The sequence below is a fragment of the Aphis gossypii genome, chromosome 2, assembly GCF_020184175.1.
Source record: "Aphis gossypii isolate Hap1 chromosome 2, ASM2018417v2, whole genome shotgun sequence".
In the NCBI taxonomy this organism is placed as follows: domain Eukaryota; kingdom Metazoa; phylum Arthropoda; class Insecta; order Hemiptera; family Aphididae; genus Aphis; species Aphis gossypii.
This window is the reverse complement of record NC_065531.1, coordinates 82,304,777-82,323,479: the sequence shown is the minus strand read 5'-3', so window position 1 is coordinate 82,323,479 and position 18,703 is coordinate 82,304,777. Positions and strand designations below refer to the sequence as shown.

The window sequence follows — 18,703 nt, the reverse complement described above, 5'->3', positions numbered from 1 at the left end:
CTATGATTTAATACACACTTTTCTAATCGCAACAACCGCGCTCGAGTATTTCCGTAAATCACGACTTTCACCGACGGGGTGTCCCATATTATATACACAAATAAAAATAACCATCCTCCCACAATTGGCAATTTATTCAACTATATAGTAGGTATATATACCTACAAAGTATTCTATTATACAGCGTGCACGCCGTTAAAAAAATAATATATACATATTATACGACTTCTGTTTGTTAAACTATATATGTGCACATAGTATTATTTACAAGAACGTATAGATTTTTAAAAATTTTCATAGAAGTTGTGTCGACTATACAGCCATACGGAACGAATGTAAAATATAATACACGACGCGCGCCGTTCACGCATAAATAATATTGTATTTCTTTATTTTTTATTTATATATAGACATGTATCGCTCGCGGAGAATATATATAGCAATATAATAATCCATGGATGTCTATAAATATTATGTATGCATAGTAAAATAATGACATTTAAAAAAATCTCGGGCAAAACTCCCATCTTAAACCCATTGGATCGATAGATGATGAACGTAATCGTATCATATATTGCACGTTTTTCCTGTTTTGAAATTTTAAATACTGCGTGGCATTATTATAATATTATATATTCGTGCTTTGTTTGCAATCTAAATCTTCCGTAACGCCATTTCTAGAGAGCATGGTATGTGATTGTTGTGGCATATATAACTTCGTTATTCGTTTAAAATATTTTTCTACAACATAATAGGTAATAGCTGGTATATACTACTTTTTCATATAAACACAGTGCAAGTTTTACTTTTATATACCTCGTCGTAGGTTGCACGTGGATTTCGAAGGAAATAAAACAACTACAAAAAGAGACATAATAATAATGAGTTATATCATTTATTAAGTTTTGACTTCGACCTGCAGCGTCTTTAAACTTGATCATCGTGGGTCGACAATAAGTTAAATCACATTGCGTTTCGAACAACACTTTGTTGACCAGCGATAATGCTTGAGTTACTCAACGTTTCAATAGTATTGTTTTAATATATGATGGCGAACCTTTCTGTATTTGCATATCAAATAAAAATGTTGATTCTATTTTATTTTCCTTGTGTGTCAACTAATTTGATGACCCTTTTTTTAAACTTAAAAATACCTACATCTATGGCTTAAATGATAATAAACAAACCTTATGTGCCTCACTTAGAAATCATGCGCTCGTGTCACTGAGTGTTCTATAGGTTCACCGTCTTTGTTATAGAGGTATACAAAAAAATAGTAGTTTTATTTTAAGATATTCACAATATTTTGTATAATTTAAATCTCTGATCCATGCCTAATATGCCTATAGCATTGCCTATAGGTTCATTCACCATATTGACTCATTATATAGATTTATTTTTAGTTATTTATTTTTATCTAGTTAAAATTGAATAGGTATTTTATGTTTACATATTATATTATACCTTTTATACAAATAAAAAATATTACTATTCTATTTAACAAGTTCATCACATTCAAACATTTTTTTGATGAAAATACTTTGGACATAATCCTATAAATAATTTTTATCCTCTCTTTCTTCTGTTAAACAAAGTTGAAGTCGATATCTAAGTAAACATCAAACATAACCTACCCAATGTGTACAATAATAATAATGATCAAAATCATTTATTTGCTTAAGTAAAATAGAATAAAAATAAAATTATCAACCGCAATGTTATCATTTTAAGGGGTTATGTATAGGCAAATGTATCAAAAATTAATATTTCAAAAATGTTTTTTCAGGATTTATTGACTGATTATTTTATAATATTTTTTTTAAGTATAGCATTGCTTACTTGCTACTCGCTGTAAATTACTTAGAGATAAAGGATACATTTGTTTTCAATGATTTTCATCATTGCATTAAATATAGCGATTATTGATTTGTTTTTAAAAAAAATCGAAAGTGCGAACTTAATAAAAAAAATTGATTTTTGACGATAGTATAGTATATTAAATAAAAAAAAGTTCCAACAAACACTGAGATTAAAGCAATAATGACTAACACAACACACTTTTTGGATGGTTTTCAAAGTTAATTTCACTATACGCCAAGTCCATGGATATAATAGATATTAATTGATCAAATAGCTCTTTTTATAAATGTATTTGTAAATTTATGTATACATAAGCATACTTTTAAAAAATCTTTTATTGTTTATATACATTAGCTTGATATAATTTACATACAATTTAGAGAATGTTAAAACTTAAAAGCTAAAATTTTGCAAAATGGAAAAGTTATTCAAATGTTAATTTTAAGAGAAATTTGAATATACTATGCAATGATGGTGTTGTTTTATTAGTCTGATCGGTATGATGAACAAAATATGTTTTAGTACAAATTAATGACCGTTTGTAGTATAGTATAATATAATATTATATACGTCCCTTTTTTACCGTACTCGCTGATAGTATTTTACTGCAGGCTAATAAAATATTTTATCAGTTGCAACTGATTCATTAAATGTTTCTCTATCGAAGCGATTCATTATTATTTATTAGTATTACACTTTTATTTTATACTTTAAGAGCATAATTTAAAACGTCCGAAACTAGCTGATATTCTTTTATGTTTATATTATGTAGTATATATATATTTAAGATAGGTATATACTTTTTGACCCGCAGGTGGTGGAAGGATTTGCACATTTTCGCCATGTATTGAACAAGTGATGCGTACGTGTCAAACGCTGCAGGAGCACGGTTTCATCCAAATTAAGACGGTCGAGTGTTTGGAAAAAGAATACCAAGTGGTAAACAGGACTGTGACCACGTTCGCCACCGCCAGCAGACCATCGTCCGCTCCGGTACCGCAGGTACATATTATATATAATATAAATACAATATATCGATTTCTAATATACTTATAACGCGTTCTCACGTGCAGCGTGCAATAGTAGGTATATCTCTAAATGTAGTACGAATATATATATATATAATTTATTATTGTTATTACTTATTATTATTATTAGTAAGTTTATACTGCTGCGCATATAGTTTTAGGTATACCTGATAATGATATTATATCGAAATGTGTGTGTATATATATATATATAGGTAATATATATATATAACGTATAGATAATCGGCAGCAGAAGAGACGACGATGAAACAATATTATATACTGCACAGATAGGAAAACAAAATAGGTATACACACACACACATACGCAAAGCGAGGGCGTACGCACACGGATACACGACGAAACCGGTACATATTTATATATATATGTACATAAGTGTGCCTATATATGCACCGGACCGGTCGCGCGAGTAATTTGTTTTCGACAAATACACGCGTGCACAGCAGAACTGGTCCACGTCAAACGTTATAATTTTTTATCGGGACCACCTCGTTTTTGTTTCTCTCCCGGAGCCTATATGGGGAATTGTTGAGATTCCTATGCGTCCGACTCGACGGCGGCCGCATCATATCGCCGCTGCAGCAGTGTCTGACGTTATAATCGTATATTATAATGTTCTATGGTAGCTAATTGTTCTTATTTTAACCGTCGCGTATACGGCGTTATATTATATATGTTACGTTAGTCGTGGTTGGTGAAGTATCGTGGTGTGATATCACAAAATCGCTTTTCGTGCAAACAAGGAAAACAGGGTTTTAATCATAATATATGGTTTTAATTAATCAGGTCTGTGGTTGCAAAATTACTAGTCAAGGACCTAGCTGTTAGCTAAAAACAATTGATCAGATAGAATAAGCTATGATAGGTCATGATGACCAATTATAATTAGTAGTCTATACATAGACAGTGTCCCATGGTGACATAGATGAAGCGAAGTGGACTTTTGGGAGCACTATTACCGTATAATTTATAATTAGCACCATACCTTTGTCAGTTCATACCTGGTATAAATAAAAGTTGAAATTGAACACAAATGCATGGGTTTTTGTAGATATAAAAAAGTATACACAGTGATCGACGACTGTTCTGTTCTCAGTTTCTCACAACACTATATCGCAACGGTAGGCAACTCTGAAGATCAAATCTGAACTTTCAAAATATTTCAAGTAGATTATGTTATTGATTTATTATGAAGATTTGACAAAGATTTTTTTTCCAAGCCTCATTTATTTATTATTTTTATCTTTCTGACTCCAATCAAAATTTATTGCTGACCCTATATAGTATAATAGACTATCGGATTTTGAATTAATATCTGAAACGACTGCGAGTCAAATTATTTTTGGATTTCGATTATAGTTTCACGCACCATAGCATATACTGCTTATATATTTCGGTTCTTTCCCTCGTGCCTATATTTTTAACTGTTGGATAGTCGTGCGCAAAGTACTGAGGAAACCGCGAGCACTCTTCCCCTCGATCACCATTGTAACAGCAGTGGACCGAGAACGGCCGCGGTTGCACGAGGCAAAAATAGTATGTGTCAGTGCGTTAAAGTCTCTCGGCAATATAGGTACGCACATTTCTCAGACGGACGCGGTCGAATTTTTTTTGTTTTGTTTCTACTCATATCTTTATATCGGCGTTAACATCATCACACGGTACTATAATATAATATATATCATATACACGATAATTATATATTATTATTATTATTATTATTATATAGCAGCTATATGTCCGGATAACTCTCTCTTGCATGCTCTGCTCCGATGTCTGTAATATACCGTATAAATACAATAAATCGTAACAACACGTGCGCGATCCTCGTCGCGATCTATTAACGCCCATTTTTAGTTTTGACATTATAAACCTAGCGTATCTTTTGCTCTCGCTATAGTGTACAGACCTGCGGCACTTTAAATGTATATATAGCTTATATATATTTTTATTTAAGTGTGATCACATCTATTTGTTAATCGTTGTATATCCTACTACGAAAAAAATATTGATATAATATATATATTTTATTTAATTATTAGACATCTTGTGTAACAATAACTTATGAGTAATTGTTAATAGTTTAATGAAATTTTCAACGATTATAGACACCACGTTTGATATTTTACTTTTTAAAACTTATATATTATTTTATACTTATTTATGTATTAAGTATACACGTATACACAATACACATATGCCTTTATAAATATTTATTATAATTGAAGTTATGCATTCCGAAAAACTTTATACTCGGCAATAATACTGTAAATGTAGAAAAGACAGTGTTTTTTTTTTATGAAAAGATTAATGTATTACCAAAAACAAAAATTCAATAGGTCATCACTAGAGTAATTGACCATGCACTCAGCGCGTGCATTGGAATTATTTTCTAAATCCGATCGAGTAATATAGTTTTTAAATTTTTAATGCGTCATCAGTACCACTTTACTACTATACAAAGTATTTATTCGATAACAATAATATATATATATATAGTTATATATAGGCTATGAGTTCGTTACAAAACTTTGGTAATCACCAAATACGCATTTACCGTTACTGTACATTAAAAACTATCATCAATTGACGGTCGTCTGAGCGGATGACATTATACAATATCAATATAGTATGTTGAACGGTACAACAAAATACTAAGTAGTCGTTAATATCCTTACATTGTTTTTGGTAAACTGTAAACGTGTATTGTACGCAAACTGTCCAAATAATCTTTTTTTCATATATACTTGTTAATGATTCAATAATGAAGACAAAAGAAAGAATAATCAATGGTGCAGGCGGCACTCAGTACATGTATGAACGCGTGTACAGTAATACAATGACGTTTATTTCGTATTTCAATCATTCTTTCGTTATAAAATTACTACAAGTTACAACGAGTATGTATATGTATACAGTGTTTACGTATAGATCATAATGTCTAACTATCGTTATTTAAACATTGTAATTTATAATCTTAAAAGAAACAAAAATCTATTAAATTTTTTTGGCCGATTTCTATTGTTTACAAATGTCAGTGAACTATTGTTTTATACGTACATTATTATGTATACAATTACTGTTTTTATATCCGCTTCGCGTTAGACCCGTGTATACGATACTGTAAGTACAACGATCTAAAGCTATTTTGTTGTTTCCAATTTCCCGGTTACGACAATTATTTTAATTTTGTATTTATATTCACTATACAGTAACCTAATCTTAATACATATTATAGATTTTGAAGGTTTAGTTGGTATTAAAATATGAAATAAAAAATGGTTCGTAAAAGCGGGTGTTTCTTGTGAAATGCAAGTGTAAAAAATAAAATTTTTATTTTTTGTAGTTAATTTGACTTAATTCTAATGTCAAATGTGTGCAAGTATGTATACGACATAAGTATATAGTTAATATGCTCTTCAAGTAGGTAGGCATATAATATAATGTAACGGTGTCTCATATGATAATAGTAGGTATCTAATATAATAATTATTATGAATAATTATAATCACGTCAGACTGCAATTGCATTGCTAGGAATTAATTTTAAATTTGGGTTTTATGTGAATAGGACGAATAGTATATATTATATACTTTAATAATAGAGATGTATAATGTATATTATATAAAAACGTTGTAAGTCCGAGCGCGTACAAGCGTATAAGCGCCCGCTTATAATAGTTTAGCAATAAATGAGTATAATTACGATATGGTAATATTCTTAAACGTGATGCGATGAGATTATTCTCAATATAATATATTATTCACTATAATACTATATGCTATTTGTTTCAAGGTTTTCCCATCCAATTCTATTGAAAATTGCATACCTTTTTTAGCTACTTATTTTGACTTTCCACGCTATTTCGTTTATCTCAAGGACACGCGCACTCATAATATACGTACATGCCATATAGATTTTTGTCAGATATAATACATGTTTATAAAGTGCGCTCTTGAATTTTTTACGGAGTCGAGTTTATGATAATATAGCATATAGTGTTGCGTCCTTGATGAACTCAAATAAATTACAATTACGCGCGTTCAGTTGCAGTGTCTTGTTTTATATACTTTTGTATGTCGAAAAACCAATAATCAGTATGTTATAATATATGGTAACACTAAACGTTACCACTTCAAAAATAAAATCAACCTTACAATTGTTTTTGTAGTATTCGGAACAATATTTGTGTTTTTAGTTATCATGTTTATTGTATGTATACATATATAATAGGTACTTTTCCAATATTCATATAGTATGGTCATTGGTTTGTATGTATAGTGATATATAACTTAAAGATTTTCACGATTAGTACGCTTTTTCCAACTGTCAAAATAAATAAAATCTGACTATAGTACATAAAAGTTCTGTTATAGGTATTTATAGAGAGACCACCAAATGTTTACGTTTTCGTAATCTGCGATATATATTCACCACTCAGCACATAATGCATAGTGTCCCGAATAAAATTCTTGAGTTTTGTAGAATATACGAGTATGAAGGCTGAGGGGTTTTGGCTATAATATTTATTGGTTTGACGTCGATTACATCAAATATATATTTTGTTTGATCGATATGGTCGATATGGACGTATTATGATTCGTCATAATTCTCGCGAATTAAAAATTTTTTGTTGAAATTTAAAATATCACATTATTGTTAAAACATGACATTTTTTTTATAGAATACGACTGAAGAACATAGTAACGATAAGAAATTTGTGGCTTGCATCCCGTCCGCATCCCCTCGCGGTCATACGGGTTACCTAACCACGGCCACGTATCTCATGGAAACTCCACTGCAGCTGCAGGAAGCGGAGATCGAGGACTCGTGCGAAAAATGAAAACCCTAACTGCAGCATAAGAACTTGCCAGGGTAGAGAAGTCTCCAGTTTATTGTTATATATTATATAATATTATTGTCTGTATTATTATTTTTTACGTACAATTATTATACATCGATACACGTATATAATATACATGTGCGCGCGGCTGTTCTATTGTACTGGCACTATACATATATACATATATATTTTATAATAAACAATATTATATATTATGTAGATATATAAACGCTTATATGTGTGTGTTTATAAGACCTTATTTCTTTTTTCTGTCTCTTTCTCCTTCTCACTCAGTCTCTCACTCTCCCCCTTTAGAAAAAAAAAACAGTAGCGTTGACAATAGAGGTCTGCTGGTTATTTATGGGTCAACGTTTACACACACACACACACACCACACACACACACACTCACCCATCCTTGCATAAGAAGAAGCGCATTAGCCAATAACACTGCGCTGTGCACCGGTGTTGGTGTACCCGGTGCCGGTGCACCAGACTAGATAAAACTTATATTATGTGCGCTTATATTCTCCGGCACGGAGGTCTCATAATACACGGAATAGGTCATCTGTACACCGAGATCTCTGCAGGGTTAAGAATACAAGAACAATGAAGTGAACGTTTCCCTTTGTTTCGTTTACGTTATTTTATTCCCGTTTTTGCTGCAATTCCGATATAATATACGTATTAAAATATATATAATATATGTATACCTAGGTACATATACCGCGCATACCACGCGCGCTTAGGTTTTAATGAACCCATTTTTTCGTTTCGTTGCAGGTTCGCATAAAGGTGTAAAGAGTAATTATGGCATAGTTATATTGACCGTCGTGGAAGGTACCTATAATTAATAGTACGACTATACAGTATACGAGAGTACCTATATATATTATCATAATATAGTTGTGGACGATTTTTCGCATGTACGAGAAGTGCAATGACGAGTGACGGTCATAATCAGCCGATTTGCGTTTCACGCGTTCTTGTGGAATATACAATAATAATTTATTGTTGGGCGCGTGTACATGATATTGATAATAATAATATAATAGGTGGACCGCTGAGGCTGTCATAAACAATAATAATAATAAAATGCGTGCGTATATAATACACAAGGTATATACGACGGCATGCGGTATGCTGCGTGTAAAGGACACCGTGGGTCAATATTAATACCCGTCGTCGTATATAGAAAATACCAGATAAAAAAAAAAAAAGTAGATGATTGGTGGTGGAGGAGAAAAAAAGATAAAGATCCCGGGTATGTACGTATGTGTGCGCTTCAAATTCAGGGTCACGGAGTTCAACGAAACGACGACATGTGAGGTATGTTTATAAGCCCCGTGCGCATCGTAGGTATATACGGACTTCTCTATGATATAGGTAATAGTAATAATAATAATATAGGTAATCACAATACTCAGTGTCCAGACCATCGTGTTCGGGTTGAACTGATTTTTTTCTTGTCGCGAGCTTTTTGGTTTGCAAAATTCGGTAAGACTAATAATAGTCTATAATATATTATACATAAAAACACGTATACGTATTGCACGGATAGTATGTATGTGCAATACGACACTAATAATAAGAATAATAAGTATTGTATTTTTATGTCTCGCTTCGGGATATTGGTCCGTTATTGTAGTGTTTTTATTTTTATTTTTTAAATGGAAAAATACGCACGCACACTGATCGCAGAAATGGTTTTTCGTTTTCACCGCGCGAAGGACTTAATGATTTATGAGATACTATGCGACGGTGCATCGAAAATATACCAACGTCGTCGTCGTGTTATGATGACAAGTACTTGTATCTAGTAAACAATGTGTGTCTTACGAGGTGTAGCGCAATCGCTGCGCTGTACATAAACACGCAACTCCACCCCTCCGTCCTTCAGACGTCAGCCCCGCCCACTGTTTCACAAGTTTCGATAAAATCCGTATATACTTAATAATTAAAATTATATTACTATTATTATTATTATTATTATTATTATTATCAACGTCGTTATTATATTAAGAGAATTAATGAAAATTGATAAAGAGATTTAAAGAGGCGAACCGCCAATACACTCGTATATAATACCTATATCGTTAATCATAATTATTTTGAAGTTGGTATGATGTGAGCCCGACGTGATTTCCGAGAAAACTTTGTGCGGCGCTAATTCAAGGAACGTGGTCTATGCAAATATACCTTTGAATATCTTCTATTTGAACGCAACCGTCGCTGCCAGTTTTTAACGCAAAATTCGAACGGTCCTGCTGCTGGTATATAATACCTCCGCTCTGTGCGTTTAGTTATATCTGCGTATAGCATTTCACAACGACGACGTGTGGTAACCATTATTTATTTTATTTATACACGTTTTTTTTTCTTAAACCCTATACGCAGAGCAGCGAGTCTGCAGATATCTGAGGTCAGTAATCTAGTTTCTATACACTCGACTACAACCGGGGAAGCCACAGTGGCGCGCGGAATCGGCCACCAACAGCGAGTGGCTATAAGGAACGAGCGTTCACATAATATATATATATATATCAGTGTGTGTGTGTGTGCTTAAGAGGTCAGTGTCACCTGCTGGTGCTGCTGTGTACGACCGGCGCGAGAGAGTCGTGTGGGAGATGGAAATTAGAATATCAGATTTGAAATGAGAACAAAACAAACTCTGTATTGACTGTTGAAGGTATATGTGTGCTGCACAGCGTTTACCTATATATACATACATGTGTATTATAATATATATTATATGAGTGTGCGTGTGTTTGTGCATTATTACTGCAGTAAGAAACGACAGTGGCGACCGCGTGCCAATATATAGGTATCAGTGTATGAACGAGTGTTATTGTGTGTGTGTGCGCGCGGGCGCGCGCCCGTAGAAAACGAAAACAAATGTATTTCGCATGCTTGTTTTTCCCTTCAAAGGTAATTTCTCAAGGACGTATTTATTAATTTATAGTGTTTTATTACTGTCGACTTCAGAAATATTAAACTTTATAATATATATTATTATTATTTCACATAAATAGGTATTTATACCTATAAACAGTGTACCGAGACACGTGAGACATTTGAGTCAACGTGTAGAGGTATAATAATAATAATAATATAATAATATGTAATATACGATTTAATACTGTTCGTGGTTCGTATATAATATGATATACACGTTTATATCGTTTACGAATATCAAATTAAAAATAAACCATTCGATAGTGATCGTCTGTAATATTCTCACCTACCGTTAAACCCGTAATTATTACAAAATTCAAAATTCATTAATCATACATCACATGTTTTCATATAACGTGCTTACCGATAACCGACTAGAAATAATAATCGACGTTTATATAATATACAAGTTTCATTATAACATTTACAACTATTTTCTGTGTGCATAGTATTATACACAATATATCCTGTACAGTTTTTTATACCATGAAAACGTATATTATAATATTTAGATAACCGTCGAATACCTATCTACATGTTTTACGGTACCTACCCAAATTTCTATATAATATACAGCCTGATGGGAGGGTTTATATTGTGAATGGAGATAAAATATTGAAAACTTGTTATAAACTAATATGATGAAAATATTTTTGTCTAACTTCTTAGTGACTATATTATATTCTAGGTGGTACGAGTTTGATACTCAGACACGTATAGACGGGTTATATATAAATATATGTTTGGCTTTTTATAATAGCCGAACAACATTTTGATCTGACCGCAACAAGACGGACGACATTTTGGCGCCAAACGCTTCGTATTTCACGCTTTTCGCATCAACGGCGTTGGTCAGACAACCAACACGATTATTTAGTAATCGGCTACAGTATAAGCATCTAATAAATTTAGATTATTTCACTATACATCTGTTATATACCTACGACCTTATGTTATAATTATACGATCAATGTAAATACGCTTAATTTAATATGAATATCACATTATATTATGTTAAAACAATCAATGGCAGATAACCGCCGTACAGAGGCGCGTTTGAGGAATCCTCGTTTTCAAAGGCCTTGTGAAAAATATGCAATATTTATGGGTGATTGATTTGTGTTTTATCTTACCTTGACGCGCAGATCTCTGCATTTAATTCTCGGAAAACGAGCAACGAGTTTTTTGATTCTACGCGTACCGGAATGTCGTCGCACTACACACTATTAAAACATTAAACGATATTATATTATAATAATATGCACTTGTAAACTGTGACAATACGCCGTTTGCGAGTTTCACAAAATATTTTTCTCGGTTGTTTACGCACACGTCGTAGAATTTCATTGCGGGCTGGTTTCCAAAGAGTTTCACCGATACCACGGTATCCGAACTTCTTCAGGAATATGGCGCGGGTTAATATTATGATAATAATATGGTTTAATTATTCAACACAATACCGGAATAACTATTATAATTTACGAATAAACATTATTATTCATTGTTATACATCAAGTGATACACCAAATACGAGTATATGCGTCGTACCTACCCCTTTCTTCATTTGCCTAATAATATATTAAATAATATTCAATTTCGTGTGTACTGTTTATTATTTTTTCTGACTTTAAAACGGATAAAGAAGAGGTTAGAGCATATATAATATTCTCTTGACGTCGGCTGAACTCGAGATTTTGGATACACTGGCCGAAGCTTCATGACCAGCATCTATTATGCACAAATCATCTTCGAATTCGAACTGTAGATTGGAAGACAGAAAAAACATTATAAATAAAATTGTATCTAGTAAGTGTATTGAAACTTTTATTTTTTACGTTATAATTCCGGACAAGATAAATAGGACTTGGAAATGACTATATATATGACAGGCTAAGGCAAGCCATGGGGGTCGTGATAAAGTCAGTGGTTGCCGTAGCGTCCTACAATATTCTAACCTCTTCATGACATGTAGTCGTTCATTTTAGCATTAGGAAGATGATAGGAGGTTATGCTGTTGTTGTTACAAATATGAAATAATAAAGGTGGTACAGTGAACTTAATTGACTCTGTAAGACGTCGACACGAGTAAAATTGAGAATACTGTAGGATGTCACTGGTTCAAAAAATCTTTGACTAATAATATGGTACATACATGGGCGCCCATTGGGAGGGGCAAGGGGGGCACTTGCCCCCCCCCTGGACAAAAAATATTAAAAACTTGTAACTCAATAAATATTACCATAATATAATTATTATCTTTACATTTGAGAATTTTTTATTTTGACCCCCCTAAAATTTTACTTATGGGTACCCATGGGTACATATATACCCTGTATGATAACATTTTAAATATTTCAAGTTACTATAATTTAAAAAGTACCGTACACATAAGTATACAGTAACGAAACGTATAGAATATATAGTATTATTACTTTAGTCTTCAATTTATGTTATGTAAAAAGTAAAAATTAATTGTTAAAAAATCATTTGATTGTTCAATTTACTGATTGGCTGGTTATCCTCATAGGTATAAAAGAAAAAAAACAATTTAAACGCGATAATTTAAATTTTTTATAATAAAGCGTGATTAAAATAAATATCCACGGTTAAAATATAGATTAATAATTTATACGTACCAGTACAATGTACATAATATTATCGTTATATTGACACTAAAACATTAAAAAGTTAGTCGAAGCTTTTGATATCATGTACCACGATGCACAATGATAACATTTATTATAGCCTTAACACTCTTAACTCATTGTTATGATTATAATTATATTATTCATTGATGTGTTATTATTAGCTATAAATGCGTTAAAGTAAACACACGAAAGAGTTTTAATGCCGGGTTACATAAACTGATGAATCAATAATGAGTCGCTAAATTATGTTTAAAGTTGTGTTTTATGGTCTTAAGTAAATTTAAAAATATCTAAAATCAAATTTTAAATAACTGCATTATTGAAAGAAAAATGGGGTGAATCGCTCGTTATAATATTTTTATTCCAATTCATATAAAATAATTATTAAATATTTTTTATGATTAGTTATTGTTTGCATTAACCTGACTTAAATTCAAACTATGGCGAGTCGATGGTTTCGAAATAAAATTGTTATTAAATATCGTCAAACGCGTTATCGAATAATAATACCCGTTAAACTTTGTCGCCGTACGACATGATATACTATTATTATTAAATTTATCCTTTTAGGTCGGCGACGCATGTGCAACGGTTAAGTTAATATGAATCTCATTATACGCACATTCGATATTACATAACAAAGCTGTCGACTTCTGGCAAACTTCAATGCCGTGAAAGGCGTATATTATAACTTATAACAATATAATATTACATATTATTATTATTATTGTTATAGGTACCTACGTTTAATGTGTGCCTGTATAATATAAGTGTATTACATGAGTAACACGCGATTTGGACTTGACGATAGTAGAACGAAATAGAATTATGTGTAAGTCATTCTTATGTGTACACGATTAACGCAATATATATAATATACACATCATTTTATTAAAAAAATAACGATGCGTAGTGTGAGTATAATTATTAAATAAATTTATACATTCAAGCATACAATGGCCAACGAGTGGTCGTTTGGAAGTAATAATTATTATTTTATTTTCTGACGACAACGACTACGGCGACGCATGACAACATGTGAAACACGGATATCATAAAGACATAATTTTAACTATATATTATATACCTGTTGGAAAAACAATCGATTGTTGTTGTACTGTATCCCAACGCTAAATTATTAATATCGTCATAAACTCATACCTAATTATAAAACCAGGCATACTTATTGTGATTTGCATATTTTATAATATAATCGTACGAAACACATATAGCTTTGCGTGATAAAGCAATGTGCTTTAGGAGTTCGTATATAGTTAACATGTGTTATGTGTATATGATTGAATATATAATTTTTTAGTGGTCACTGGCCACATTAAAAAATTACTTTTTTAAATGTTTACTACTTTTATCGTTTTTACAGTTTTGAATGACAACATGTATTCTTAATTTCATAATACCCAAAGCAGAATATTGTTTTGAAAATCGTAATATAGATATATTTCAAAAAAGAACTACCTAAAAGTAGGTATAAAACGGGTGCAGTACAGAAATCAAAATGCTCGTTAAAATATTATAATATTTTAAAATGATTAACTATAGAAAAAAAAATGAATTGAATAATCAAAACGTATTTATTAAGTATCTTTAATTATACGATTTATCGACAAAAAATTAAGTTCCCCCCTCCCCATAAAAATATAGATACCTATTAAAAGTTTTGGTGAGTATAGTGGAGTGTCGTGTGAGTAGTGAGTAAACTTCAAAATGTTAAATCCAAAGGTAATATTTCGCTAAGAACTTTTATCATTTAAATTATTATTATGATTTATGACTTTATAATATATTAAATACTCCCTCAAAATTTAATTTTTGTGTATTGAAAATTCTCAGAAAACTTTTTTGATCAGATAAATTAAATTAAAAATCAATGCTGTCATTAAAAAAAGTAAAATCTTTAAAAATAATAAATTATATAAAGATATTATTAAAAACATTTGTTTTATTATGATTTCGAATTGATAGTCCCGTAGTATAGTGTAAATGTAGATATTTTTTGAACTAATATGAATTAAATAAAAAAAAAAACAAACAGCAAGTGTCAATGATGACCCTAATTGGTGGTTTTAGTTCGTCGTAAAGCCACAAGTACAGATTGAAATAAAAGTTCTGTGTATCCGCCACCATTTTTACTTTATAGTTGTATATGTTCATCTGGATTCTGGATACAGCGATCATGGCGTAGACATTCTGGTAGACTGTTCATGCATTGTACTAGATTCGCATAATATATATTATATATGACGGCGCTATATATATATATATGTATTATGTATCAACTCGTATCATATACCAGAAACTTACGTATTGATATATTGGATTTTTCGATTTCGACGACACAAAATCAAACGACATTAATAATAAAATGCTAATGTCGCGTTATAATATTATATCGTGTTTGTATATAATATAATATCATATTATTATACAGATACAGTGAGGCACTGTTTACATATATTTCCGTCAACGGCAGCAGCAATCGTGTACGTAAATGTACATTATTACAATATTATTGTGCAGCAGTGCTCGGCAACCGTGATGTCGTCTGGTCACGATGACGCGAAGACTTGGCCCTACTGCACAGTACACACACACACACTTATATATGTACATTATATATGCATAATATGATTTCCACCGCGAGTCGAGCCCGGTAGCCCGGCTCGGAACCTCTGACGGGTCGCATAATAATAATAATAATAATATATCGCTAAAGAGGCTGCGCTCCGGATCAGGTCGTGATGACGCGAAGAAAAACAAAATGGAAGGAAATACTTTTACATATATACTTGTACATGGCGATGTAAGTACACGCATTTCCTTTTCCTCGGCGTGTACGACGAAGACGACAAGTAATATAATATATATTATTATAATAGTATAACATATTATCATATTATGCGTCGATCTCCTCGATGCTGGAGTATACGGCTCCCGCGTACGTATATCATATAGTTCGTACACGTATATATATATATTTATATATTATATATTATATTATAAAAAATATGAATAGTTCACGCACACACATATACGTATAATATAGATATATAGGTATTAGGTATACTTGTGCATAATGTACCCATTCAGCGTGTTGCTATATTATATGCCTTATCCTAGATATTAATACAATATTATACCTCCACGACGACGACCGCGTTTTTTTCATTTTATTTTAAAATAATAATATAGGTAGGTATTACGGTTTTCCTTCCGCATACGCACGCAGCCGCTCAGGGTCTATACGATATTATTATATACCTATATACGCCGATGGCATTTCGTTTTTGCCTCTTTTTATTATTGTTTTTTATGGCGTTTACTGGGAAACACGCGGCCCATAAATCCACCATCAGAAATCGTGCGCCGTTCTCCGCGCGCGGACGCGAACACGACGGCGATGTCATTTTTCGCTGCCGTCGTCGTTGTTGTTTTTGTTGTTGTTGTCGTCATATCGTATATTGTTGGTGTATATACACATCGTCGCAAATATGGACTAACCAAAACTATATGTATACACACAATACACAAAGGGTGTTTCCGAAAAGATATTTTGTTTACACTATATGATTTTGGACAGTTATTTATCGACACAACGGAGAGTCACATTGCGTTGTTGTTTTTTCGGTTTCCATGAGCTCAACCAAAAGAAAATTAATCGTTTTTGCATTTGCTGACATTATATAGGTAAATTATAAATCCATGCTAGCCAGTTATTGTGTCTGAATGTTTTGAAAATCAAATTATTTAGTTAAGACCATATAGTAGATCACAATAATTAGTATAAGTTTAAAAATTTAAATAATTTATGCAGAAGCGATAATACATCACACAGAGTTCGAGTAGGAGAGCCTAACAATATTTCTAAAGGAATCGATTTTCGAAAATTTTTCGTCACGGCTTCGGTAAAACTAAAAGAAAATCCCGAGTATTTTATTCCGTCATTTAAAATTTGCATAATTATAATACACTTTAGGTAACATAGATGTGAGTACGCTAGGTAGGTACATCATCATCTCTCGATTAAATACATTTAAGCTTGTTGTTAATTTATATTTGTAATTTTTTTATGTTTGTGCTGTAACCAGTGTAACCTATAGTGATGTGATCAAGGAGGATATATACGGTTTTTACTTAACAGCTGATGCGCCAGCCCTAAAATAATAAATATATATTTCTTTAATATTTTACCTAACTGAGAATTTTTGGTTTTTGAAATATTATTACAAAAAAATAATAATAAATTTCTGTTGAAATACGTTTTAGTAATTCCAAATAGTAACAAATAAGTTCAAAAATATTGGTATAGATTTAAGGTACATAGGATGAAGTGGGGGTGGCTAATTTCACAGAAAACACAATTACGCTATCTTATTATTGTTATTTTTATTTTTCTGTCAATATCATTTGAACTTGTCTATATTATAATTTATAATATTTTTTTTTAAATTCAAAAACAATAGCCAATATATATAGGTGTCAAGTTATTTATGCAATTAGAGATGGTCAAAGTTACATATTACTACAATTACATTCAGTGATTTAAGAAATATTTAAAAAAAAATAATAAATGCTAATAAAAATGTTAATATTAAACCTATTGGAATATTATAATAACGTATAGAAAATAATGAGAAATTATGATTAATAATAAATTAATTAAATTAGAAAGTCGTGCGGGCGTCCACGCTTGAGTCAGCGTATTGAAGGTGGGTCACTTTTTAGTCTTTAAAATTAGTTGTGCTATTTACTACCTGTTATTAATCTATTAATTTATTGATTTTACTATGATACGAGTATGTACACCTGTTTCATATTATTTTTATTCAGTTCAGAATAAGTTCGTAATACTCACATATACTTCAATAATATCTCGATTAACATTGTACGCCAAAAGGTCTACAAAAACGTAAATCAGAAATCTCGTAATTGTAGGTGGTATTGGTATCTGCTATGTTATGCTATAGCGATTTAAGGTCGCCTTTAAACGCGTTCGCGGTGTGTTGGGCAACAAGGAGAGGATCGATATGATAACATATAATATTACGGTTGCAACATAATACCATATTATAACACTCTTTCGGACGACGTATATACACACTGAACGCACAGAGTATAAGTGTTTATTATTATTTAGTCGATACAATGTAGATGTTGTGTACAGGGTGGACAGTCGCCAAACCACAGCCACCCAGTAGACGTGTTGTATGGGCAGAACTTCACATCGTGATGTATAATAAATACGAGCGTGTGTAGTATGGTACATGGCCCGCTGCTGGTTATGTGATTTTCGGCACAAATGGAACGTGTCTCGAGACTTAAAATAGTTAA

The 18,703-nt window shown here is 31.7% G+C and overlaps 1 protein-coding gene across 1 annotated transcript in view; it reads left to right on the top strand.

The window, feature by feature from the left end:
* Window positions 1-7,965, top strand: part of LOC114119405 (tRNA (adenine(58)-N(1))-methyltransferase catalytic subunit TRMT61A) — a 32,657-nt gene extending 24,692 nt beyond the window's left edge. Inside the window, exons 6-7 of the mRNA XM_050201800.1 lie at window positions 2,675-2,862; window positions 7,594-7,965. Coding sequence (XP_050057757.1) covers window positions 2,675-2,862; window positions 7,594-7,752 — 347 coding nt within the window. The 3' untranslated portion in view covers window positions 7,753-7,965. The remainder of the gene's footprint in view (window positions 1-2,674; window positions 2,863-7,593) is intronic.
* The last annotated feature ends 10,738 nt before the right edge of the window (window positions 7,966-18,703 follow it).